Source organism: Indicator indicator, chromosome 20 (genome assembly GCF_027791375.1).
Source record: "Indicator indicator isolate 239-I01 chromosome 20, UM_Iind_1.1, whole genome shotgun sequence".
NCBI classification, from domain to species: domain Eukaryota; kingdom Metazoa; phylum Chordata; class Aves; order Piciformes; family Indicatoridae; genus Indicator; species Indicator indicator.
In genome coordinates, this window is record NC_072029.1 from 12,319,588 (window position 1) to 12,346,880 (window position 27,293).

Sequence of the window (27,293 nt, forward strand, 5' to 3'; positions counted from 1 at the left end):
AAGGGCAGTTGCAGGTGGTGGTCAACTCACTGCATCTAGAGAACTAGGTACAACCCATAATGCTTGCTGAAATCAGTTTTGGAAGAAAAGGACTTTTAAGAGTGTGTATGAATGTGTCATTTAGGTTTCATATCTAATTTATTTGCCCTCTGTCAGTGATAAAGTCACATATACAAACATTTGCTTTTTACTACAGTGCCTGGGATAACAAAGCCATGATTTTGCTACCTTAGCATTCCCAAATTCTTTGCCAAGCCAACCAACAAAGTAATGGACAAGACCTTTGGTTCACTTATATATTTATGAATGGAAAAAAGTCATAATGTAAATTTACTCATTAAAAAAACTTGGGTACAAATTACACATACAGAAGACCACCCATTTTTTTTTCTTTTCTTTTTTTTTTTTTTTTTGATTCACATGGACACCTTAGACCCAAACAACTTCATTGTAATAGACTTTAGTGAGAATACTCCAGGTAAAGATTACAACAATTGGAAGCATCTTGGATTTTTAAAAAAAGTATATTTCAATACATAAGTTTGTATGCATGCTTTAAACAAATATAGTTCAAGAATGAGCAAAGAGTCTAAAACAAAACAAAACAAAAAAAAGTAGTTATGACCAGCACTAACATTAAAACTTCTCATCCAGATTTTAATGTGTTAGTCTAACGTAGTGTTAGTTACCATGCTGCACTGGAAAAATGTAATGGCACAATCTGATCATGGTTCATTAAATATTATTACCCTACTTCCCCAGAATATTTTTAGGCTGGTCATAAAATTAACAATGCATAAGTAAATAAGTATAACCAGTTATAGACAGTTGCTTGTTTTACAAATTGCCATCAGGTCAGACATACTGCCTCCAGAGACTCAGAGATGGACATTCCATCATACCATTGGGACAGCATGGCCTGAAGGAATGGGCACGTTCCTTGTGAAAGGATATTAAGACAATTCTGTTAGCTTTTAGTTACCCCTTGTAAATAATCATGGCATGACTGAATACAAGACCCAACGTTGAAAAGCAAAAGGTTTTAATCAGCATAGTGCATGATTGATTCAACATAATTCCCAGGAAACAAGCCAGTTACTCGATTGCAAACTCCTTCATACCAGCCGTCATCGTTCTTCTTGATCACGTAAATGATTGCACCCTCCATGAACGACAGCTCATCATCTTTGTCCTTTGTGTAGTCATAGATGGCAACAACTGGGGAGGCAACAGGGACACATTGACAGAGTCACAACTGCACTGGGTTGGAAGGGTCTCTCAAAGCTCATCTGGTCCAATCTCCCTGCAGTCAACAGGGACACCTCCAACTAGATCAGGCTGCCCAGGGACACGTCAAGTCTGATCTTGAATGTCTCCAGGGACAGGGCCTCAACCACATTCCTGGACAGCCTGTTCCAGTGTTTCACCACACTTCATTGCAAAGAACTTCTTTCTTATATCCAACCTGAATCTCCCCTGCTCCAATTTCAAACCATTGCCCCTTATCCTATCACCACAGGCCCTTCTAAACAGTCCCTCTCCAGCCTTCCTGTGGGTCCCCTTCAGATATTGAAATGCAGCTCTAAGGTCTATCCCAGAGCCTTCTCCTCTCTGAGCTGAACAGCCCTAATTCTTTCAGCCTGCCTTCATAGAAGAGGTGCTCCAGCCCCCGATCATCTTGGTGGCCTCCTTTGGACCTGCTCCAGCAGGTCTATGTCTCTTTTGTGTTGGAGGCCACAGAGCTGGACAGAGTACTGCAGGTGAGGTCTCACCAGAGCAGAGTGGCAGAGTCCCCTTCATAGCACCAGTACCAACATCTTCTGAAGTAAAGTGGTTTTTAAAAGGCTAGTTTGCTATCTTGGGACTTTCCATAATGAATTCCCCGGCTGAACATTAAGTCTAGAAAATGAAGTTTCACTTTTCCTGCAACTGTATCTACCAGCATGAGGTGGGTGGTGACAATGCTCAGGCCAACAACTGACAGTACAGTTGGCTGCAACTCAGCAAAGCCATGCATATGGACACTAAGATGATAAACTGTGAAGTAAATGTCTCCACGAGTGTGGCAATCATTTACAAAATCACAGAGTTCTGCTGCCTTAATGCCTAGCAAACCATGATGTGGTGCATCATTGTTTTCATTCCATGGGCATATCCTGCATACAGTGCAACTGGGAGTGAAGATAGAGCACTGTGCTTCTGCCAAGACAGGTATCACAGGTACCCTACCCCATCTCATACATGCCAAGCACTGGCAAGGTCATGAGACATCTTGCAGCATTGCTGTTGGCAGCATGGCCACTGTCAGCACACAGCTCTACAGGCAGGCAAGCAGCAGCTCAGTTACTCATGGGAAGAGACATTTACTAAGGAGTTCATACCCAAGCACCATTGACAGCCTGCTGAGCTCAGCCTCCAAGGAAGCCCCACTACATTCCGTGGTTGGGAGTCTATCTATACCCCATTGATCTATCTACACCCCATTGAGCTATCTACACCCCACTGATCTATCTACTCTAGCCATCTAGTTCGATGGGATCAACAGAGCTTGGACCTTCTTACAGGACTATTTCTAGATGACTGCCCAGCAATCCTGAGGTAGCTACAGACACAGTCCAGCAGCTGGACAAAGATGAAAGCTGCCTGATGTACATCTGCTTTTTATAACAAAGGATCATTTAAAACCATTCTGGAGCGCTCATAGGTATTTCAGGATCCTTCCAAAGAAGGATTAGATGTTATCACGCTGGGTGCAGCCCCAGACAAGCTAGGAGAAGAATGGCTTAGGATTGACTTAGCAAGGGTAAGGACTGTTTTCACCAGACCCAAGCTTCAAGCTAAGTCCTCCATCCCCTTCAGATACCACTAGCAGTTGCAACGCTTCTCTTACCTTTCTCTATGTAGTTTTTAGGTGCCCAGGCAGGATCTCCATCTGCATAGGGATCGCTGTACTGCACAACAGCAGCCTCCTCATCCTCGTAATCCACAGGGGGTGGGGGTGGAGGAGGAGGAGAGTCATCAAACATTGGCATCTCATCGGGAGGCGGTGGTGGGGGAGGAGTCGGACTATCAGCAACTAGAAATGGAGATCATTTTTGTCTTAAATCAAAAGGGTGTGGAGATGCAAACAAACCTGGGGCTGTACACTGCAAATAGAAGGGGTGGGGGGGACACCACACACAGCATGCACTAGAATTCCATGCACCGATTAGGAACAGAGCCTTTGTATTAAGAGCTACAACACACAGAGCTACATTTGTTATTAGTGAGGGGTCAGGCCTGTGTAGAAACGCTAGGAGTCAAAGCACATGCTGCAGGGCAAAGCTCAACACCAGCAGCAGGAGAGCTCCTGCCCCGACGCCCATGCGCTGAGGGGCGAGCTGCAGCGGTTAGCTATGGGAGGACTCCGAGTGGCACCCTCTGAGCCAGGCAGCAACAGGCCTCTGGGCTGGGCCAGCAGCTTGGGTATTTGTAACAAATCCTTTGGCTATAAAAATTACTGTTTCTGACCACTGCTTCCTTGGTTGCCTTCTCTCTCAGAGCTAGCATTAAGGGGATGAAAAAGACCTGGTGTGGATCACGAAAAAAGGAGCCTCCTGTTTGAGGTTTAACCAGGTAAGAGCAGCCAAGTAATCCTTCTGCAGAAGAAAAATGTTGTGCAGATCTTTATCTTGCAGACTAGCCTCTGTGTGTGCACACATCCAGGATTCCATTAATAAATGGAAAACTACAACAGGCAGCTGCTGCTCTTGGGGAAGAAGTGCTGAAGGAATTCACTGTATAATCCAAAATGCCAAATTCCTGCCCTGAGATTCTCCAATCAGCACAATTACAAGTTGCTTTGGGAAAGGGAAAGAGAAAGGTGTTATGGTACCAGTCACGCTTCAAATCAGTCCACCAGATCAGTTCTCAGTAATGTTGACTGTAGCTGGCAGCAAAGGAGAGGGAAAGCAGCTCAGATGCAAGACATAAGTCACTTAACTTTTTCTTGAAACTGTGACCCAATACATATGGTCCTAGGTGTAAACATTACAAAGAAGTTTCTGAAAGGAAGCTACTGTCATTGAACTTAACTTTGTTACATAGCAAGACAGTTTTAATTACTACAGATTTGGGAGTCTGCACATTGAAAACACAGGCTGAAAGCCACTGCTCTAGAAAGGCTTTGACTGCATGGAGCCATCAGGCTGGGCACATGCTCCAGAACATGAAGCTATGGAGCTCCAGCATGTGACACTGACTTTGAGAAGAAAGCAAGATGCACAGCAAGGAAAGAACACCACTGAGTGAAGCTTTAGCTGCTGCTAGTTACAATGACACAGGAGATTAGAAATTGGTTTCTGCTTGCTTTAATACTTTTACTTTCACCTGGTCACTACTTCAGCAGTGCCTAACCTCTGTCCTCTAGCCAAATGCCCCTGAAGAGGGGCTTGAGCATATCTCCTTTGTCCTAGCTGAGTCACACTCCTGCTGGTGTAGTGGAAATCAAACCTTGACCTCTGAGGGGGCAGAGGTCAGCAGGAGCTGCTGGGGGGCAAAGGCTGCCTCAGCTCTGGCACCCAGTCAGCTTTCTGCCCCTTGTCTTCACCTGCAAGCACAGCTCCTCTTTCACTTGATCAGTTGAGCTCACAGCACACAGCTCTCTCCAGCAGTAAGACACTGCCACTGTGTTCCTGTCCCACACAGAGCCCACTTATGTCACTTGGAGGCAGACTAACAAAGCCTTTGGCCAAGTGAGTGCCACGTCTTGCCCCTGTTACTGAACAGCACTCACAGGTGGGCTTCAGTAAGCCACCACAGACATGTGGCCACACTCTTTATGAATGGATTGGGCTTGTGCAGGAGTTTTGGCACATCTTTCACAAAATATATTTCTCCCCTTAATTTCTGTCTGCAGTGTGGAAACAAGCCTTTGAGATCTCCTTATCTGAAGTAATGCAAAATGTTGTATTTATTCAACAATGAAGCTGCTTATTTGAGAAGAAGAAAAGAGGGCAGGAAATGCAAGTGTGAAAGTGCCAACACACATCCTAGCTCAGATGCAATGCAGAAACTGCACACTTTATGGGAAACATTTAAAACAATTCAACTTCACATTTAAACAAGGGGAGAGAATGGAACAGAAAATCAGACAATGCCAGCCCATGGAAGTATCTCCCTGCCTCTTGGCTTTTAACCTAGACTTCTCCTGGTTCTGAACTTAAACCAGGCAGACTGTCCAAGAGAATTACCTTTCCTAAGGAAGGGTAAAAAAGCATACAGAACACCACACTAAATGAAAAGGGGAAAAGGACCAGCATTTATACAGCTCCAAACTGACGCATCTTCTCTTGTATGAATTCACATCTCTGATCATTAAACTGGGGGCCAGCAGACACGTTGTGGAAGGACAGGATGTGACAGGACAGCAATTTATCTCCAATCAGTTGTCCCTGGGCACCAGACACACTGCAAAACCTCTCTGAAGGAGATAGCCACAGTTTGGGCACACGGTGCAGGAAAAAGAACAGGTGAGCACAGCTCCCAGGGCCTCTGACCTCCTCTGAGAGACCCACAGAGTAGGGGATGCTGCTTTCCAAACCCCTAGATCTTTATGACAAGGAAAAGCCAAGCCTTACCCACACCCTCCCCAGTTCCACTCCCCCTACAGCTGACAGTCTAGCACCCAATGGCAAACCTCTACAGCAGCCTCTGCAGCCAGCTCTGCTGAGCGTACGCACAGGCTGCCGCACACCCCTGCCTCCAAACTGAGGCAGCAACACCAGCTCCAAGCCATGCTCTTTATATAACTTTCAAACCCAAGGGACTGTTGAAAGAAAGAAAACCATTCCTAAGACCGTATTTTCAAGCTTCAGCTGTTATTGCTGCAGCCTCATTCACAAGTCAGCTGGTGTTTTGCTGTGGCACACACGAATCAGTCTGTCCCTTCCACCTCCGCTCTCTCAAGGGCTGTGTTAACTCCAGGACAATACTTGGAGCGATTCAGAAGCAGGTGTCAGTTCTCTCAAGTTTATCTGCAAGTGAAGGCATTCTGTAATCTCCATCTTCAGTAGATTTCCCTCTACACTTTGCATTTTGGAAAGGCTCACAGCAGAGTTTCGTGGCATATTGTTCTTGCTATTTACCTACCACACCACCAAAATAACTTCTTTTCCAGTAAGAACCAGAGAGAAGCCTCCTGCCTCTAGGGGAATATGTCCAGAATATGACCAATTAACAGCTCTGATGGGAAAGTGAACAGCAGCACTAGGCAGGTCTGGAGCCCTTAAATGCATGCTGGGGTTATGTAGCTACTACATAGCAGCAGGTCCTGAGAGCCTAGCAAACTTCACTGTGGCTCCCAGAAACTTCAAAACCATTTCAAGGCTTCCTTCACGTCCCCTCTAGATTGCATCCATTCTGGTGATTACAGAACTGCAACGTCCTCCTGCAGTAAAGATGTCCCCAGATCAAGAGCACAACTTTATAGCTGCACTAGCACTGGGGACAATAACACTGCTCTGGAAGGAATCAATCAGAGATGGTGAGGGAAGAGTTACCAGTGAGAAACACCCTGCAGCACAGAGCCTGGCCAAGGAGCAAGCACTTCCCTCACAAACCTGACAGAGCTAGGCTGCACGATGCTCAGGAGGGAAATATGGCTGAGGAACACACAGAAATGGAGAATGAAAGGCTGCTGAGAGGAGAAAAACCTTCCAAGCTCCTTGGTAAGGGCAGCAGACTGTAAGACTGCAGTGTACAGCTGCAGTGGTTACACAGCACGTATTTTGACAACCTACACAAGCCTTGCTAACACGAACTAAATCAACTACCTCTAGTGAGAAAGTCTCAGGCAGGATAACTCAACAAGAAATTAATATTTCTAATGAAGATACATTTCTATATTCACACCAAGCATATGCCCCATATTTCACACTGTATTTCTAGAATAAATTTGCAGTTCAGAACTTAAAATGGGTCAGTAAGAATCATGCACGTGTTATAAAATATTGAAGAGTGTGCCTTTCAGCTCCAATAGCATATTGACACTAGAATGCAAGATGGTATTAGCTTCTGGAAAAGGAAACAAAATAAGAGTCTGACTTGCCAGCCATGCATGCTAGAAGAAAGTAGGCTCTACCCTTTAACAGCTCAGCTTGTCCAAACTTACTGTTTTCCTGCACCCTGGCCACGAAGCCTGTGAGAGGTATCTGTGGAGTCAACTGAGGCATAGGGGGAGGGGGTGGAGCAATAGAAACTGGTAGCAACACACACATACCATATTGGGGAAAGTCAAACAGACAAAGGAAAAAGGAAAAGAAAAAAAAAAAGGAAACAAACAAAAGCAGCCGTCAGTAACGAGGACCACAAAACAAAGTATGTCAAGAACAACAAGAACACACACAGGGAAGAACCTTCTTCAAGCTTGTGTTTCCAACAAGGCTGAATTTGTGGTTAGCCAATGGAGGACCAAACAGCAAAGCGTGCCCCTGGGTTTAGCTGAGTGAAAAGCTGAGCACAGGCTGCGTCTGGAGCCTCACAGGGGTGGGGTGGGGGGGCAGGGTGAAGGGACTTGCTTCACTTGGGGAGCACACAAAACATCCTGCTGCCAAATGAGGATTGCTCAAACTTAGCAGTTATCTTTCAAAAGTACACTACTAGAAGCAGAGGTGATGTTCTGCAGGATTCAGGACTCCTCTGAAACAAGACCAGAGCAGTTACATGGAGCGCAGCGAGGCAGCACTGACACAGGTACTGTACAAGGGAACCAAGACTGCAGCATCAACACTTCATCTCCACACAGAGAGCACCTCCCACAGTCTTGTGTGCTGGGGTGGCTTTACTGGTTTTGTCTTACATAGGGAAAGGGACCTTGTTGCTTGTTGGCAGGAAAGCCAGGTAGGCTTACAGTAAAATGCAGCTTTATTTTAAATTAAGTCCTCTGTGGTTAGAAGGCACTCGGCAGCCTAAGAGCCTGGCAAAGGCTTCAACAGCTACAGCTCACTACACAGCACACAGAGCTTCCCAGGAGGCACTTGCAAGTTGGTCCTCTCTGAAGTGTACACCTATTGGGTGAGTAATGAGATTGGAGACACATGGCACCAGTGCTCAGAGATGCTGGGCTGGCAGCTGAGATGCTCAGCTCTCCCCTCTGCAGCTAGGAAAGAGGCATGGTAGCAGCAGGACATGCCATCATGCCATTCCAAGTCATCACCTCTGGCAGGGTGCTTCCCCATGAAGTGGGGGATTGGATGCTGGGGGGGAGATGAAAAAGCCCAACCAAACATCAGCTCATTTGTTTACACCAAGTCCCCTCTCAGTGGAATTTCTCCTGCACTTGAAGCAGACAAATTCCTGCGAAGGTGGGAATTCAGCAGGGTAATCCAGTTGGAACCAAATTTGAAAGAGGTTCTGCACTTCAAAGTAAGCAACAGTTTTAAATAAAGCCATAATTAAGATTAATGTTTGATGAATAAAAATGGAGCATTTAGTTCATTACAAAACCAATAACCAAATAAACTGCATGGAAGAAATGATCAATAAAAGAGGGAGAACAAACAGGTTTCTCACAAAATTGAAGTAAACATCTAAGGGAAAAAAAAAGTAATTGTTAGCATGAACACCTTAAGGAACATGGGACCTGGATTTAATGTCAAGACAGCAGAATTTAAAAAAATATGAAATAAAAAAAAATAAAAATCACCAGTTACAGAAACAGAGAAAAGCAGTTTAAAGCAGAAAAACATACCCATCAAAATACTGTTTAAAAAAAAACATTAACAATCAGTATTTTGGAAACACCAGAGAGGCTAGGTTAAGGAACAGCACCTGCATTTGAGCAAAAAATTGCTTTGAAGCAATAGAAATGTTGAGAACCAGGGGTGTGCACAGCATTGAACTGAACTATTGCCAGAACTAAAAGTCCTGTTTATTCACCAACTGTTCAAACAGGAAGGAGTTTCTGTTGGTTGGGTGAATTAATCTGGAGGGGAGTGGAAAAAAAAAAAAAAAAAAAAAAGAGTGAGAAGGAAAATGAATGGCCAGAGTGGGTGAGAGAAAATGAGAGGAAAATCAGGACTGGGAGAAGTAAATAAAGATAGGCACCGTGGCTGCATATAAAAATGCTTTTGCTAAATGTCATACTTCTAAAACACTGAGAAAACTCTTCACCTCAGTGTCCCAAACATTTCATATGCATTCTTTCCATAAGAATGCAAACACTGGTCCAGAATTATCTTCAGCCCAAGCATCATTTCTTTTTTTAAAAGAAATGTCCCTCTGAAGTTTGAAGAGTTGGCAGGCTGAAGACCACCACCAGAATCCATCAGAGGACTATCGCTCCTCTATGTGTAGCTGGTCAAAAGGTATGGAAACAGCAAGGAAGATGTTTCCAGACAGAAACAGCTTTCTGCCAGTGTTCAGCTAGATACTTCTTTTGCAGCTCTTTCTGCAGTGAACCTCATTTGCCCTGTTAGGTAGGTAGGCTCCTGCTCACTTGCCCATGGCTTCCACCCCTTCCCTTGTTTATCTCCATCTATACTACTACTAGTGAGGAAATAAGAGGTTTGCTAAAAAGAGAGAGACTGAGCTGCTCTTTAACAGTCAAGTCAAAACTAAGAACAAAGGACAAACTTAGAGTCAGGAAAGGACTTAGGAAAGAGACAGAGACAAGGAGGATCTGTGTAGTGGGAAAATTTTGTTGCATGAGTACTGTGCTCTGACAGTGCTCTCTTGCCACTAGCCCAGTAGTAGAAGGACTGCACTACAACCATACTAGGTCTCCTGCAAAAAAAAATCTGGTTTTAGTTTATTCAGCACACCTGAAATGTTAAGTATAATGTGCCTATAATTAGACAGGCAATCATAATAATTTCTTGTCATGAATAACAGCAAACAAATCAGAGGGGAAAACAGTGTAATTGCATAGAGTGCAATCACTACACAACTTCAACAGGGTTTTTCTTGTTTGTTTTTCCTTCTATTTTAGGAAAGAAAGCAGTAATCTGATTGATGCTCTTCATAAATGAATTAAAATGCCATGCATGCTCGTACAATCATTTTGCTCAAAACAGTTTGTGATTTCAGAGCTCAGAAGCTTACTTGAATTTTGAGAATAAAGAGGCCCGCCATTAACATGAGGTTGAGCAGAAAATGGGGCAGTCACAGAAGGGTTCCGTCTGTATCCACCAGAAGATGCTGAAGAAGTGGTAGAGTTGTGTCGCGAGATTTGCCTGGTCATTGTGCCATACTGGGAACCAGGAGCTGAGCCCGGAGCAGCTGAAAAGTATTAGCCAGAGGAACCAAGGAAAAGACTTAAGCAGAGCATCACTTGGGACAGAATGCAGAAAAAAAAAAGCCCCAAACCTGGGAAACACTTGATTACAGGTCTCCAATAATTGAAGGCCAGTAAGAGAAGATGAACAGAAAACAAACATCCCTGTGATAATCAATAACAAGGAAAAGCACCCATAAGCCAGCAGTTATATAAAGGGCACTTGAGAAATGCTGGGGACTGCTTTGAGAGACTGGATTGGACTGGAAAATCGAATCAGCTTCCAAGTCCTAAGCATATCTCAATTATTCCACATGCAATACCCTTTATTAAAAAGCACACAGGGAAAAAAAAAAAAGAAAAAAAAAAAAGCAGCCCACATTCCACTCAAAACAAATGTTTTCCACTGTGCAACTTGTCTCCAGTCTAATATAAAAAGACACTCTACCAAAACAGCACCACCAGTGTCGTAAGCTTCAGGCACCTGGCACATTTATCAATCATATTTGCCTGCTGTGCTTTTATATTGCTGGAATCTTTACTAACAAACCAGCATCACCAGTGCCAGCTGACAAAAGACATCACTCATTCTCCAGGATGAGAGGTTTGTACCCTTCCACGTGCTTGCTGCACAAACTTCAAGGTTAATAAAACAGCTGAAGTTCTCTTTTGGATTAACCTCTGACAGGCAGAGGCAAGAGTCACATCTTGCAAACTTACCCAATCTCACACGGTGAGGTCACATGGATCAAGGCAGTTTTTAAATGCAAAAAGCGTTCTGCAGTAACTTGTGTTGTGCTTTTCTATACCTCTGCATATATCTTATTTCAACATATAATACATATACACCAAAATGAACACACACAGGTGTGCACAGTGTGGGATCAGAAGTTTGCAGTGCTATCCAAAGCCACTTTCACTTAACACTTCAGTAAGGGAAAGCGCAAAGGGTTATGTGGGTCAAAGCCTCCAAAGTTAGCTTCATAACACAATCAATGAATTTTGTCCTCAGCCTGTGATAGGAAAGGGTGGGGTATTTTTTTCCTGCCTGTTTTGAAAAATATTGCTTTTAGCACTCATCCCAACAGCTGTATGCAATGCCTAAAGCAAATTTTCAACAACTCTTAGCTCATATCCCTCAAGTCTTGTAGTTTGCTGCCTGCAGCCTTACAGAACCAAACCCAAGCCACTTGACAGCCACTTCTGCTTCTCAGTCACCTTACTCCCATGGGTCAATAATCACCTCACACAGCAGTTATTTTTAATCCAGAGTGAAACTGTTGTGGCTTAGTTTCAGCTGCAGGACTGACAGGACTGAATATTAATATTCAAGCTGATGTTGAGTTCTTCTAGACCAGACTAGTTGGATCTTAGCTCTACTGGGAACAGAGATTTCAAGCAACTGGCAACCTTTTCCCCATACCTTGTGTATTTACCTTCAGAGGCTTTAACCACAAGAAATTAGTGGAGATTAGATTTGTTTAAAAAACAAACAAACAAATAAAATTAATCCCAGATCCACTTTACGTATTAAAATCAAGTAGACCCCATTAGAGAAAGAGAAACACCCTCGACTAAGTCCATTAGGAAGAGATGATTATTGATTATGCAGCGTGGCTGCGATCACTGCAGCACTGACACAAGTCTCACCTATCAGACTGCCCATCGGGAGAGGTGGTGGCAGTGGTGGTGCTGGCGGGGCTCCGGGAGGAGGAGGAACAGAAATGTGTGCTAATAAAATAGTTTATATTCCCCATTAGGCCAGAGATTTTAAATAAATAAATAAATAAAAATTTAAAAAACCGAAAACATATAAACCAAAAAACCCCAAACAAATAAGAAAGGAAACGCACTTGATAGGCTTTCCAAATAAACACAAAAATTCAGCTTCTGTCAACTGATACAAATTCAGGCTCTGATGCTGCACAGGGTTCTGTACCTGTAGATCTTTATTCCCATTGATTTTTATGGGATGCTAGACAACAGTAAAATTTCCTGCCTGTTTATATCACTGCAGGATCAGAAGCAGTTGGGAAAGGAAAGGCAACACGTGCATAAGAAAGTGAAGTCTTGTCAAACTTGGATGCCAAGTGGTGAAAAGGGATCCTGCCTGGTTCTTTTCTACTGCTGAGCTATCCTATATACACCAGTTCTGCTCTCTCCATGAGCTCCATCATCATTTAGCAACTTCAGACCTGTAACTGTAGCATTAACACTGGTGGATAAGCCTGAGTTCTACCACTAGCAGTCTTTTTGTGGGTCATCTTCTGCATTTTATGAGAAGTAAAGACTTTTATTTAATGAAGAACATGTACATACCATCGTTGGCAGATGGTGAAGATAGCAGGCTATTTCAGAAGACATTTCCAATCAAACATGTACATAGCTGCTCTGCTTCTCAGGGCAGCAAGAAATGCCAAATGTAGACAGGCAGTTAAAAATAAGCTTTGAAAGGATACATATCTCTTCTACCTCCTCCCCTCCTTGATTATCTTGTAAAAACATGGACCAATAAAGGTGTTTGAACCATCCACTGTAAGCGATTGTTCTACAAGTACTTTTGGTGGAGAACTTTAGATGTTTCTCATCGCTCAGAAGAGATTGCCTGACCAGGATAGTGCTTCGGGACAGCTTTTACCCCGTTGTACTCAGTCAAGCACCAAGAGCTGACCCTGCAGCTGAAGCTCGCAGGGAGGAGCCCCACACACCTGGTCCGATGGTTGGCGGTGAAGGTGTAGGCACGGCAATGGGAATGCCAATACTGCTGCTTCCGCTGTTCTCTCGACTGCCGCTTCCTCCGCTACTGCCGCTGCGGGAGAAGAGCACAAGGGTGAGCACAACACCTCCTGCAAAGGCCTCCCTACAGTCACACTTCTTGTGTGAGCTCTGCTAGCCTAACTCAATTAGAGACCGTTGAAAAAATCCCCTAAAAAATACCTCTGTGTCTACCTACAATTACACACAGCTCATCAAGTCTGGATGCACTACACTCCTAATAAAGGGAATTAGCTGAGCTGATAAGATAAACATCCCTATGCTTAAAGTGTCTAATTAAATGCTTTACAAAATAAAAAGGTAAGCAGCGACACCAGTTCCAGGCAATGGAATAACATCTGCAGGAATAGTTCAGGGGCCTTGTAATAATTAAAAGCAATAATGTGGGGCTGGGAGAGTTCATGCCTAAACTCTAACTAGTTATTTATACTGTCAGTTGAAGGAACATTTCCTCTACTCACAGAAGTTTAGACTGAAAACTTTTAAACTGAGCAAGCCAAAATAAACTAAAGGAAGTGTGGGGAAAGGTATGGATAACTTCCTGTGCATTTAACACTCTTCTCCAAGCCATGCACATGCTTGTTGTGTATGAGAAGTTTGTTTTTAAGAGTCTGAAAGGTAAAAGTACACTCAGGTAACAACTGGTCCATGTACCATTATATGACACACCAATTAGAGGCCAGCAATAAAGATTTTTGAAGAACATGCTTCTAGTGAACTACTGGCTAACATTTCTACACATGCCTTTGGAGGCCTCAACACTTCCTTTCATTGAGGGAGCTGATAAAGAATCAAGATTCAGGCAGAATCCATCCTTATTCTTATCCAAGGGCACTCCTTAGGCCAAGGCTTGAATTTAGATTAAATGGATAATATAAAGGGTACTAAGTAGTCAAGATGTTTTGAAGCTAAAACATTACTTTAACCCATCCATGTTAATTAAAGAGTCCTGAGTAAGGTTACAGTCTATTTACCACTCCTAGGTAGCCATAAACCAGTGCTGTCAAGAGCCAAGCACAAATCATTCAAATATATCTTATGAAAATAACAGTGTTACAAAAAAAAAAAAACAAAAACAAATCAGTGATGTGAAATGGAAGCCAAGATAATTCCTTCAAAACTAGTGTTCTGTCTGCTGAAGACCTTGATCTTGTCACCATGGTTGCAGCTGAATTTCTAACTGCAGTCTACATAAAAGACAATCTTGTGAGACAAGAGGAGGGAGCATTCACAGTAGCCAGCTAAACAGATTAGCAAGATTTTTGCTGCAGCCAAATTTAGAAGTTATTTTGTTTCATGACCAACCGTGTCCAAAACACTCTTTCAAACCCCATTAGTGACCTACCATGATTAACTGCCTACTGAGTTTAAAAAGACACCAATAAAAAGACTCAAAAAAATAAGCTAAACTCTATTTCTAACTACACTGAATTCTTTTATGTTTTGGTTGGTTTTTTTTTTCCCCCTACAGTTTGGAGTCTATAATAAAAATATAACTGAAAAAAACTGCACCCAGTCTGAAAACTTCAAACTTCAGTCTGAAAAAACTGAAGAGGCTCAGAGAAGGATCTAGCCTTGCAAACTGAGAAAAAAAAAATACATTAATAACTAGCTCCTAAACAAGGTACATTCAGAACACCCTTCTCACCCAGAAAACAGTACTTTTTCACCAAAGCCCTTAAGCATGTTGAAACAACTGGCTGATACTAATACCTGCTCTGTGAATAGGTTTTATCATGCTAGCATGGATTATGAGCATGAAGTTTTAGCCAAACAAAGCAATCAGCTCTTGCAGACTACCTTCATCACAGTGTTTCTAATCCACAGAAATTTCCCTTTGCAATTAGTGGTCTTGGAGACTAAAAAAATAGCCTAAGTGTATTTGAGACTAAGATTAATAATACAGACTGAAATAGAATCATAGAATTGTTAGGGTTGGAAAGAACCTCAAGGATCATCCAGTTCTAACCCCCCTGCCATGGGACACCTCCCACTAGACCAGGTTGCCCAGAGCCACATTCAGCCTGGCCTTAAAAACTTCCAGGGATGAGGCCTCCACCACCTCCCTGGGCAACCTGTTCCAGTGTCTCACCACCCTCATGGTGAAAAACTTCTTCCTAACATCCAATCTGAATCTACCTGTTTCTATTTTTCTTCTATTCCCCCCAGTCCTATCACTCCCTGACACCCTAAAAAGTCCCTCCCCAGCTTTCTTGTAGCCCCCTTCAGATACTGGAAGGCCACAATAAGGTCTTCTCAGAGCCTTCTCTTCTCCAGATTGAATAGCCCCAACTCTTTCAGTCTGTCCTCATAAGAGAGGAGCTCCAGCCCTCTGATCATCCTCGTGGCCCTTCTCTGGACACATTCCAGCACCTCCAGATCTTTCCTGTAATAGAGGCTCCAGAACTGGATGCACTCCAGGTGGACTCATTACCCTACCTTGCAACTGCTTAAGTTTGGAAGTTGTTTATTCCTGAGAAACAATTACTATAGAACAAAATAAAGTGATACATAAAATGAGGTCTGTGGTTATGGAAGGTGCTAGATAATGAGACTTCTAGAGAGTATGAAGAACACAGTGAAGTTCTGTTAATGCAGAATAACTCACCTTTTGCCTTTCAACAATAAGCCAACAGGTATACAGCTTCAAAACTTTTCTATGACTTTAGCAAGCATCAGCATGCCAGGCAGGAAACAGTTAACAGTCAGAAAAGAGTTCTACCTGTGTGTTCTTGGTCTCTGGTTCAAGGAGGCTGTCCTTCCTGGACTGTGCTGGCTGCCCAGTCTGGCAGGACTGGTCATGTAATCGTTGGGGACTGTTGGTGGTTTGACTGGCTCGAGGGTTTTGTAAGGAGTATTTCGCCTGCTCAAGGGAAAAAAAAAATATTTGGAGAAAGATAAGGATCAGAAAACCAAAAGTATGAAGTACTGAAGCTGTTTGTTTCCTGAAATTTTCATGAGAAATCACTGCACAGTGACCCACATTACAATACATGAGACAAATTCCACCAGGCACAGCAGACAGGTCACATTCAACTATCCAACAGAGTCTTACGTAGGCAGATCCATACAAGTTGTCCTACAACACAAATTGCTTTAAAAAGCCTGAATTAAATTTACCACCCAAAATACTTTCTTTGAACCCCAAAACATCCAACAGTTCCTCCTGCATAACACACTGTGGTTACACTTCAGCAGCATCCTGCATAGGACAATCCCTTTCCCTTGAACAATCTCCCCTCCCCTCCAAATGCTTTCCAAAAGTACTCTTGGTTAAAGGCATTCCACTCCTTAAAACAGGAGCAAGGCTAAGAGGTTCAGAGGACAAGTCATATTTGCAATCACCAGTGCTCTTTCTAGTAGCATTGTTTCACACAGCAACCATGCCAGATATCACTTTAGATCTTTAAATGCCTCACAGATGAGCTTCATTATGCCCATTTTGCAGGCAAAGTGAAGCCCAGAGGCTTCCACGGTCACCTAGCAGACTGCATCAAATGAGAAATGTAACATGGATCTTCTGAGATCTATTTACCAGACACATCACTGCCTTAAGAACAGTGCATTTACTGTCCTGAATTGCAGAGCTCTTCAGTTTGTGCTAGCAACCAAGAGATCCCTTGCAAGACATGGAGTTTGGCAGTGCACCAGCTAAGCAAAAACAAATATACTAAACTCTTGGCATTTAATCATTTGCCCTGTCACTGGTTGTAACCCAGTTGGTAAGCTACATGGCTTCCTAGTGTTTTAAGAACTGACTGACTTCTTCTTTACAATACAGAACGTAACTGTAACATTCTCTTATTAAAACCTCTCCAAGAGAAAAATGGAAATAGCATCATTGTTTGCACGCTCTGTGGTGTCTGTAAATTAGTTTGTCTACACAAAGAACTCCAGATGACTTTAATATGCAGACTGCCACCACCTATGGATCTGCCAAAAGAGCTCAGTCGTGGGAAAAAATAAAGAAACTTCATACTGCAGTTGTAAGAGAGAGAGCTCTGAACACTGCCAGACAAAATTCTAACAGCAGGGAAGATTTTACATATGCTTCCAACCTTGAAAAATCAATGCTCCAAGTATTCTACCTTGCAATGCACTGCCAATAGGAGCTACTACTCAGCTCTGTAGAACTATTTATTTTGCATGTTCAATTTAAAAGTACTGCCAAATGCAACCACCCATTACATGCTCAGGTTCAGCTATGCCTCAGTTTCTCCTTTGTTCTTCTTGGCTTCACTAAAAAACAAACAAACAAAAAACCAAACAACAACAACAACAACAAAATCAAACTCCTAAGCACCAGAGAAGTCACACCCAATTTCTTTCCATCACTCAAGTTCAATCCTTCCCTCTGCTTTTCCACCAGTCTTTGAGGAGGAAAAAACTCCTTCCTGATACTGTCCAGTGCTCCCCACCTCACTGCATTCCTCAGTGCTTCAGTGCAGTGCTGATGCCCATGACCACCAGGGAGAAGCTACAGGGAGTCCAAGGCCTTGCTGTTCCCAGGACACTCCAGGCACAACTGCAACTACACCCTCCATCCAGCCCTAGCAATCCACTGTTGTCCTGTGGTACTTCTAGTCTGAGCATCTAAGGTTTTCCATAGCCTCTCCCTGGCCTGGAAAGGAGACCTCTGCTTCCTGCAGTCCCTTTCCCTTTCCAGCCTGTGAAGGACTCCCTCCCCACCATACTCTTTTAGATAGTCCTTCCTGGAAGGAACAAGCTGCACAATAGGCAGTTTGTATTTAAAGGCCGAAGTGAAAAAGGCCAAGATCATTCTAATTTTACATGCTTATCTCTGTTTTCTGGATCAAAGGGAGAGAAGTAGTATCCTTGCGGTTTCTAGCAATTTTTTCTGCATAGATTAGGGAAAGAGTCATGCCTCTGATATTTCATGCTTTGGCAGAACACGACTGCTGAAGACAAGAGCTGTACTTCCTGAACAAGAAGGGCAGATAGAAATCTCTGTTAGGAACCCACACTATTCCTCCCCCTCAGCCAACTGCTGCCTCTTGTCAGGCTCATCTGGAAATGACATTCAGCTGATTAATCCTTATCAGGCACCAGCTAAGGCAACCAAACAGCTCTGGCTTGTTCAGGGGAAGCATTAGAGAGGCAGCTCACTAGCACATCCATGCTGTTGTTACACCAGCAAACATCCAGGAGGACATGAAAGCACAGCCCAGCTTCCCGGGGCTGATAAACAACTCTCTCTCAGCTGGGATAAGACAGACAATTGGAATACTGATTGCATGCCCTTGAGCAATGGGAATTTTCACAAAACATGCTGAGGAAAGCTCTGGGGTGATTTCTTTGCAGAATACACAACAAATGCTGCCATCCTGAAGCAGCCATGCATCAAGTCAGAATTAAAAAAATCACTGAAGTCATTTACAAAAGGAGTTGTTTCTTCTAATTTTCCTTGACGGCTGCTCCCAATCCCCATCCTGTTGAGTGTCATTGTTCCTCGTTTTTCTGTCTCCCCACCTCTTCCAGACAACATACCTGAATTCAACACAACCACACCTGCCAGCTTACAGTGCCTCAGTCCCTCACAGCATAAAGCAGAACAACAAATATGTCGAAGGTCTTGTTTAGGATGCCTTTTGGCAGATGTTGCACAGACAAAACCATATGGCACGTGCTCTGAGCTTCTCAAGTATTAATGTTTTGGTCTCTAGCAACTACTTGCTGGCACACCAAGATAAGCAGATTTCACTCCCCACAGGTCCATAGCAGCAAAATACGAGGCAACGGCAGGGAACTCTTTTCACAGGGGGACTTGAGAACAGCAAAATCCTTCCTCATTTCAGCATAAAAACAAAAATGCATAAGCCTCTGAGAAACAGTGTTGCCAATATGTTCACGATGCCACAAATTTTGCTTCAGTAATGCAACAAATATGGCACCAACAGCCATTTCACACCTCCTAGAATATTGAGAAATGAGTAGGTAAAAACTTTAACACCCTCTTTCCCTCACTGGAGTTATAATTGCTATTCTTTTGTGTCACTAAGGATTTCTCCCCAAAAATCAGAGGCAACTATAGCCTCCTCATTTACCTGTATCTGTGATAAACCTTTCCTCCATGAAAAACATTCTTTCAAAAGACCATCAGGAAAATAAAGATCAATGCAGCTGAAAGGGTTTCTACAGAAAAGATAATTGTGGTTCTTTTGCTCAAAGCAATCTGTTTCAATCCATCCATGTATTTAAGAAACACCAAAACTGGCACAATCAAAACCTGCTATTACACAGACAGGACCCAAGCAGCCTTTCTTACCCCAGAGTTCCCCGGCCTGACATGGGAGGACTTGGTGGTTTTTGTGTAGGCGGATTTGTTCTTGACAAGGTGCCAGTTCTTGCAGGCTGGTTATTTCCATGCTGAAATAAGGGAAAACATGGTTTTATTTTTATAACAGAGCAACTCTATTACTGACAGCTTTTTTTTTTTCCTTTTTTTTTTTTTTAAGTGTAAGAATACAAAGTGAGAATTCCCAGACAGCTGTCAAACAGCAAGTTTTCAACTACACGCAAGACAGACACCAGCAAATACAGAGTCTAAATACAAGCTTAATGTTATTTTTTGCTATTAATTTACAGCAGACATCAGAGAGGTAGACAATTGACAGGTTCATGCACAAATCTCTTATATCCTCTTTTCTTTGATGGGAAGCCACATTTGTGTTCATCTCCACTGGGGTGTTAATAATTTCAATCAAACTTTAACACTGACTGTACAATACGGTCAGCATGGGCCCTTAATTTCTCAGTTTCCCTGCTATTTGACTAGCAGAGTCATTCAGGTTGTCTGGGAAGTCTCCCACAAAAAAAAAAAAAAAAGTAAGTGAAGGGAATCAAGGCATCTACTAAATTCAGAGCAAAGCACTAAATGTGTTAGAGAAATTAATGTATCTACGGATAAATGCAGATGTCAATGTATTGCAGATATACTGACGCTGTAAATGAAAACAAAAAATCAAGTATAGCATGTTTAATCTAAATATCCTATGGAAAGCAGAGGAGAGCATAAGAGAGTGCTAGTTTTCAGTTTTAATGGCTCTGCAGCCTCTACTATCAGTCACATGAGGCACTGTGGGTCAAAGGAGAAATAACACTTCTTACCTTGGCTTTTAGCCACTTAACGTTGGCAAAAAGGGGGGGAAAAAGGTAGAAATTAATGGCAGATCCATCACAACGGATAGGACAGGTTAAACTACAGATAATCACATTATTTAAAAAGTCATTTTTGTCTACTGTTAATTAGGTCCATCCCAGTACACTAACAGAGATTTTTACTGCCTCACTTAGTCGTTTAAAGCTCCCTGAGTGACCACAGGACAAATACTTGTGTCAGAATTAAGTTTAGCAAAGCTTTGCTTGATCTGTTTGCCAGACTCCCCATGGGCAGCAAAGGTTTGAAAAGCCTTTTGCTGACCATTCAAAAGTCCAAACCCAAATCAGTGCTATTTCAATGGCAATGTGCATCTCAGAGCTGGCTGACAAACCTACAGTTCGAGCTGTATGGCACAGAACAGACTTGCCTGTTGCTTTGACACTTAACCTCCTTGTGTTTTGAAAAAATCCTAGCGGCTACACTGGAGGGAAAATAAAGCAAAGAGTTCTCAACCAGGATGAGCAGCAATGCCTTTCACCTCTGGCTTATTGACTGAAATCTGACTCAAGCCAGCCCAGCACTGGCTGCTCAGAAATGTATTAGCAGAACTATAATGATGGTTATTTTGAAATTTTAGCTTTTAGAATCAAGTCAGTATATGATCTGACTATATAATTTTTTTACAGCCTTTGTCACTGCAGAGAAAAAAATATATATACACATGTGTACATAAATAAAAATAACTAACTAAATATATACACGAAAACTTGGCCTCATAAGGAAAACTAATGTAAAATTTTAAGTATGTTCACATTTAGTTCTCTTAAGTTTCTTCTGGGGTACACAATGACATGGGAGATGGAGATGGTGACACGACAGTGGGGACTCCTGTTTTTGAATGGAGAAAAAGTTTAATTTCACCAATTAAATAAAAAGTAGCAAACACAAAACCCCCAAAAGTAACCCCAGAATTTTGTTTGGAAATGAACTATCACTTCCAGAAGAGCCTCCTAATGAATAACTTTTCAAAGTGCAGTTTGCATCTTCATCTCCTCCACCAAGAAACACAGATCAGTTTCAAGGCATCCATGAACTCAGAAAAACAACATAATTAAAAGATGCTATAAAGCAATGTGCCTATGTGCTATTTCTGACAGGGTCTGCAAAAACCACTGAAGAACAGCTAGGGTTTTCAAATCAAAAGAGGTTGAAACCGCTGCCCTTAAGCAATTCATCTTAACAAGAACAGAAACACAAAAGCTGCTCCAAAACTCGAATGAAAAGTTTAGCTGTGGTAAATAACCTGAAGGTCATCCCATTCCCTCCCAGTCTGGGCAGGAGTTCAGCAGCAGGGGCAGAAATAAGGCATCTAAACCACTTCTGTCCCCACATACTTATTTCATGGATAAACATGAAGGCTCAGTTTCCAGGCTGCCAGGGTAGATTCTCAAGTATTATATTTTGAAAACAGGCTTTTAGCACTGAAATTGGCCTTCCTCTCTCTTGGGAATATGTGACCCTTCCCCTTACTTTACCAGTTGCCAAGGGCAATGGCATAACACAAGGAATTTGTTAGAAGAGACCAAGAAGTGACATACTTGGACCCATCTGTCCCCAGCAGCCAGAGAGAAACCTTGTACAGGATGAAAAGGTTTCTTACCCAGCCTCTACTACTAAATTTGCCTGCCTCAAAACCATCGAACCAGAAGCTTCCTCTCTCTCCTTCCGTATGCAGTGTCACTCAGCACTTATGGTGAGCTTTTCCACCTCCTCCTCAATCACCACTACCTTCTGCCTCCACTGCACTGACAATATGAATGTCACCAGCTAGCAGTGATTCAGTAATCTCCATCTTTTCAAGCCTTTCTCCTGCTAAGTGCTGTTTTTATCACACCGAACATGTATCTGAAGTCCTACAGCTCTTGACCTCGATTCCTGTCTCTACCACTGCATCAGGTGTGCTTCATCTCCCTGGTTACAGTAAAACAGACAGGTACACACACTATTGGGAAGAATTAGGAACTGTTGGCATATTGATTTCTATAAATAAAAGCTCTGCACATGTCCTCTTTGCTGCTATCAATGTAAATAAGAGTCATGGGCAAGAAAACACAAAAGGGAAGAATACAAAAGGAACAGGGATTCTTATGGGAGATCAACTCCTGATCCAAAAGACAGAAGTAAGGGAGGTAAGTAAATTAATTGAAGCAAGATGAACCATATGGCTATTTAATCATGGTTAATAAGCTAATTAATTAGGAGGACACATTTTCTTGTATTTATTGGCTAAGTGTATGAGGTCGACCTTGCTGCATTTCATGGTCTGAAATCCAAATGCAGTGCTTTCTAAGCAATTAAAATTGCTTTGAAGTGGGAGCAGCCTAGGCAGCAGGGTCCAGACTCATTACAATTTCAAGAAGAACTAGGGATACAAAGCCAGCAGAAAACCAAAAGGTACATGTTTAATGTAGGTTCAAGCACCTCCTTACAAATGCCTCTGTCAGTTGGCAGAACACAACTATCACCAACTGCCTGACAAGCAAGGTTAGAGTCAGGAAGGAAGGAAATGCAGCACGTGAGGAAGAGAAGCAGCAGCATGCATAAGGTTCACAGCTTGGTGAGGGAATAGACTGTTCTGAGAAGGATCTATAAAATGATAGGAGGTGGAAAAGGGCTTAGTCAAATGAAGACCAGCACTGAGAGCTCCTGCAGAAGGCTCCAGTAAAGAATCATGAGTCCCTTCTCCTCCCACTAGCATTACTGTATGCACAGGAGACAGTTCTCAGCCAGATACCAGCATCCTGGATGGCACACATGTGAGAACAAAGCCACAGCCTGTCGGCTTGCTGGAGATGCTTGTGGTGCCAAGGCATAGAACCAGGCAGATCAGGATGATCCAAGAAACATAGTGAGGAGCAGTATTGACTTGGGTTTTTTGCAAGCATCATAGCAGAGAACAAATTTGCCTTTCCAGGGAAAATCCACCAAGCACGTGGCAGTCCTGGATAAAGTTTTAAGGGCTGTCACAAAATTAAGAGAAAGAAACCGCAGTCTCAGGCTCAAGAAACAGGAGTCAACCTCACTGCACTTCCAAAAGATCACAGCTAGGGCAGTGACACATTCAGAGAGTTTTGCAGCGTGGGAGAACAGCTTGGCCAGGGATTGAAAGGCAGCAGCAGGCTGGAAAGGAGTAATGCAACTGAGGCTATGGGCAAAAGAAGGATCTGCAACAGCCATGCAGGGCCTCTAGCAAAGTCAAAAGTGAGGCTGCTTCTGTAAATGGTGCCAGGAATTCAGAGCACCTGGACTGAGAAAGGACAAGCAACCTTTTGGGACAGTTGAGCATTGACTTGCTTAAGACAAGTTATTTTGGCAATTCCAGCACGCTCAGTTCTGGCAGTCTGAAAATATTTGCTGAAAAAAAGACAGTGCTGCAGCTTTCTTGTAACTGAGGCCAAGGGGACAGGACCAAGAACGGGTAGGGTGTGAGGCTATCAAGAGTATCTACTGGTAGCTAAAGGATGTCCAGATATTTGAGGGACTCTGCTGGCTGGTGCCAGGAGACAGCCATCTATGTGTTTCTCATAGTTTCCATGCCAAGTAACAACTCATGGGGGAACATTAATCATGATTCAGGGAATGAGTGTTTCCATGCTGTGTTTGGAAAACGAGGGCTGCAGACGCTGCACACAACTTGTTGATGTGAGCAAACGTATCTGTAAGCACAGAAATACAAGAGGCCACTTCTGCACAGAGGAGCAAAATCCTCATCACACTGAGGTCCAGCAGGTTTCTCTTGCATATTTCAGTCATCTCAGACTGCAGCAACTTCACATCGCTGTGCAAATTGGTTGTACCTCCCCTGCTCTATGTCATTCACTATTTCTCCAGCTCCTGAATTTAAAGGGCTGGTCTCACTCTATATACTGACAGACCTAGGAGTGCTGAAAACCATCAATAAAGACCATCCAATATAAATGCTGATGAGTGGAAATAAAGGTTTAAAACCTGTGCCAGTCTAATCTGCATTAATAGTAAGCTCTGGCAAACTCAAAACTCTAACATATATGCTCTGTAAAAGCAATAACCAGCCTTAGATCTCTAACCTTTGACTAGTAATCACAGCTTTCAACCCAATAGAAAAGAACCCCATGATTGCTTTTGATGACTCTTTAGTCAACCTCCCCTCTTACTTAAAAGGCTGTTTCTTTTATTAGTCAAGGGAGAATTCTTTGAGACATCTATACAGAAAGGCAGCTGCCCAGAAGACATCTTGAAGTGCTATTACATATCTGCAGCTAGGAAATTCAATTGTCCCATAGCCATCCTCATGGATTATTTGCATGAAGTTGCCTCCTGTTTCATTAGTCCTGGAGTAGAATAAGAATGGTATAGGTTGGAAGGGACCTTAAAAGTCACTTAGTTCCAACCCCCTGCCATGAGCAGGGATACCTCCCACTAGACCAGGTTGCTCAAAGCCTCATCCAACCAGGCCTTGAACACCTTCAGGGAGGGGGCATTGACAAGAGGATACAGTCAGAGCAAGAAAAGCAGCTGGCAGGGTACTTGTACATGAAGCTACGGGATGCCTGAGTGTGGCACTTCAGGCTGGGTGCCCCCTGCCACTGCTACATGAGATACACCTCTGGTGTCCTGGGTGCCCAGGTCCCAGGGTGGACACAGGAAACGGCGTATTTCTACCCATAAATCCTGCACCCTATAAAGCCATCTGCAGAGTCATTCTCTCTCTCTTTCTTCCCTCTCTGCTCCCATGGGAGATGTCCTCTCTTATCGGGTAATGCCGGGGAGTATCCTCAAGGCCTCTTAGGCCTGTCTAGGCCTAATGCCAGGAGGAGAATGGAGGGGGGGGGGCAGTCTCAGACCTGGCCACCCTGAGACTTGCCTAGCAGCGGGAGGGGGAAGAAAGAGCCCTGGGGGTTTGGGTTTACCCTCAGGTGGGGAGAAGGGAAGGATTGGGAAGCTTTGGGAATTCTGTGAGGGGTTCTGTATGCTTTTGGGATATTCTTGGCACTATCCTTTGTAGTTTTCTGTAGCTTCACCAATTGCTTTTCCATTTAAACTTTCCATCACTCTCCAATCCGTTTCCGTGTGTCATTCTTTTGTCCCTTTCGGGGCAAGAGAGGATCTGTCTGGCCCCAAACCAGTACACTGAGGAAAAGATCAAGCAAAGCACCAAGTCTAGAACATGGTTTCCTTACAGAAATCAAGATATGGACTTAGGGAGAACATGCAATTAAAGATGTTTTCCAGAGGACAGGCTGTCAGACACTCAGGGTAACACACTTCCGCCTCTAGTTCTGTGTAGTTCTAAGGAAATCCTTCCTGCCTCTCAATTTCCAGATCAGAAGTCTTTTTTTTTTTTATTATTCTTTCTTTCCTGACAGTCTGTGGAACAGCAGATTATTTTGAGAAAACCTTGGTTCCAAACCAGTATTCCTTTCAAAACTAAACATAAACAGTTAAGTCTCTCTTCAGTGCAACTTCACCTTTAACTATATACTCTCCCAAATGTTATTTTCAGCCTAGTAATTACATCACTTTCTGTTAACAGTTACCAGATGTAACTTGTCAGAATTACTTCTATCTGCTTTTTATTGTTATTTCCAAAACAAGCAGGCAAAATTTTGCAGGTCATATTTGATCTTTAAATCTTTTTACATATTTTTATTAGCCTAAAAAGCCTGCTCCTGGATGATAGACAAACTTAAGTTCAGAGTCTTGCTCAGAGAAAGATACCTGGACTCCTGCCTTTAAACACTTCCAGCTTTTTGAATTATTTTGACTTAGTAGCTTTGCATTTAGCTACAAGGAGGTTAAAGGAAAATAAATACATAATTTTAAAAGCAGAAAATAGAGAGCTCACAGTTTTGAGTTTCCTTTGCAATCAGAAAGGTTTGAAACCTACACTGTATCAGCTGACACCACACATTTCTGAATTTCCAGTGGCACGTGCCCTATGAAATGCACAGTGACAACAATCCCAACAGTCATTACAGCTGGCAACAGGAAGAGTTCCTCTTTTCCCCCCCAGAGAAGCGTTCTTTACCCTACAGCAGTATTTACTGTTTGGCCATGACCCCAGAGGGATGATGTGACATTAATGAAATTGGCAGCATGACATCCTTTGAAGCATGAGAGTCTGACAGAGGCTAATACGGGGACAAAGGCAGCAGAGGCTCAGGTTCAGGATCCCTGTCTCACTTTATTTTTATTGCAGTGAATTATTTAGAAGTTAATATTCAAGTGGCTAACACAGAAAAGGTCTTATCCTAAAGGAGAAGCAGACACAATTAGGTAGCCTTCCATCCTCACATCAGCATCTCATCTGCATTTTTGTTTTGCACCAGCACAGATGTGAGCATGAGGACTGCAGGGAAGTAGGGCAGGCTGAGAAGCATCACAAGGGTGAGAGCAAGGCTCCCTTCTCTAAGCTTAGCATTTGGCAAGCTTTGGCCCAATCCCTTACTTTAAGGGAGTCCCTCCAACTTCCACTTGCTTGAGAAATATTTCTGAATGCTTAACTCCTGTTTGATTTCCTGGGCTGGAAAGCTTCTTACAGTTCTAACAGACTGAAATGCAAGTGCTTGACGGTGATGAAATTCTGACTTTGTTCTTAAAACAAAACTAGGAGAAGTGATCAGCCTTCATCTACAATTCAAGCTTGGTTTATGGATCTGATAGTTCTACAAAACCAAACTTGATCCAATTACATCTATTAAGCATTTCAATTTAGCATGTATTCAACCTTTTATCTGACTTAACCATAAGGCATCATTTCAATTTCCCTACTTAGCTGCCATTTTACAAATTGTTGCAATTCTACCTGCCTCCTATTTGAAAAAAGAAGATTATAATAAATTCAAAGGCCAACTTCTGGGCTTCTAAGGCAGCTTCCAAGCTTCCTCCTCCTTCTCCCCCCTCTTAAAGTGAGCATTTTCTGTATGAGTAATTGTATTTGACCTATTTATTTGCTGGCACACTTCTTCCCCCTTTTCTGTGAAATGGAAAAAAAAAAAGGAGTAAAGGAAGGAAATGTTCAAGTAGCCTCTGCCTAATAATTTTAAACCAAGCTCTACACAGGAAGGTAGGCTCCCACATTGTGACAGTTACTCTTATTTACCAAGA

At 42.9% G+C, this 27,293-nt stretch overlaps 1 protein-coding gene across 14 annotated transcripts in view; it reads right to left on the minus strand.

Annotated features, from left to right (window-relative positions):
- Window positions 1–477: 477 nt before the first annotated feature.
- The window catches only part of ABI1 (abl interactor 1), a 70,064-nt gene continuing 43,248 nt past the window's right edge, over window positions 478–27,293 (minus strand). For 2 of the 14 annotated variants that reach the window (XM_054390263.1, XM_054390259.1), the window contains 5 exons: window positions 19,314–19,414; window positions 15,750–15,890; window positions 12,961–13,061; window positions 2,891–3,076; window positions 478–1,218 (listed from right to left, as the gene is read on the minus strand). In XM_054390263.1, the coding sequence (XP_054246238.1) occupies window positions 1,043–1,218; window positions 2,891–3,076; window positions 12,961–13,061; window positions 15,750–15,890; window positions 19,314–19,414 (705 nt within the window). In that variant the 3' untranslated portion in view covers window positions 478–1,042. Of the gene's footprint in view, window positions 1,219–2,890; window positions 3,077–7,150; window positions 7,238–10,080; window positions 10,258–11,902; window positions 11,984–12,156; window positions 12,186–12,958; window positions 13,062–14,170; window positions 14,177–14,740; window positions 14,744–15,749; window positions 15,891–19,313; window positions 19,415–20,155; window positions 20,171–27,293 lie in introns of all 14 variants that reach the window. The other 12 variants (XM_054390260.1, XM_054390265.1, XM_054390254.1 and 9 more) reach the window with 12 other exon arrangements.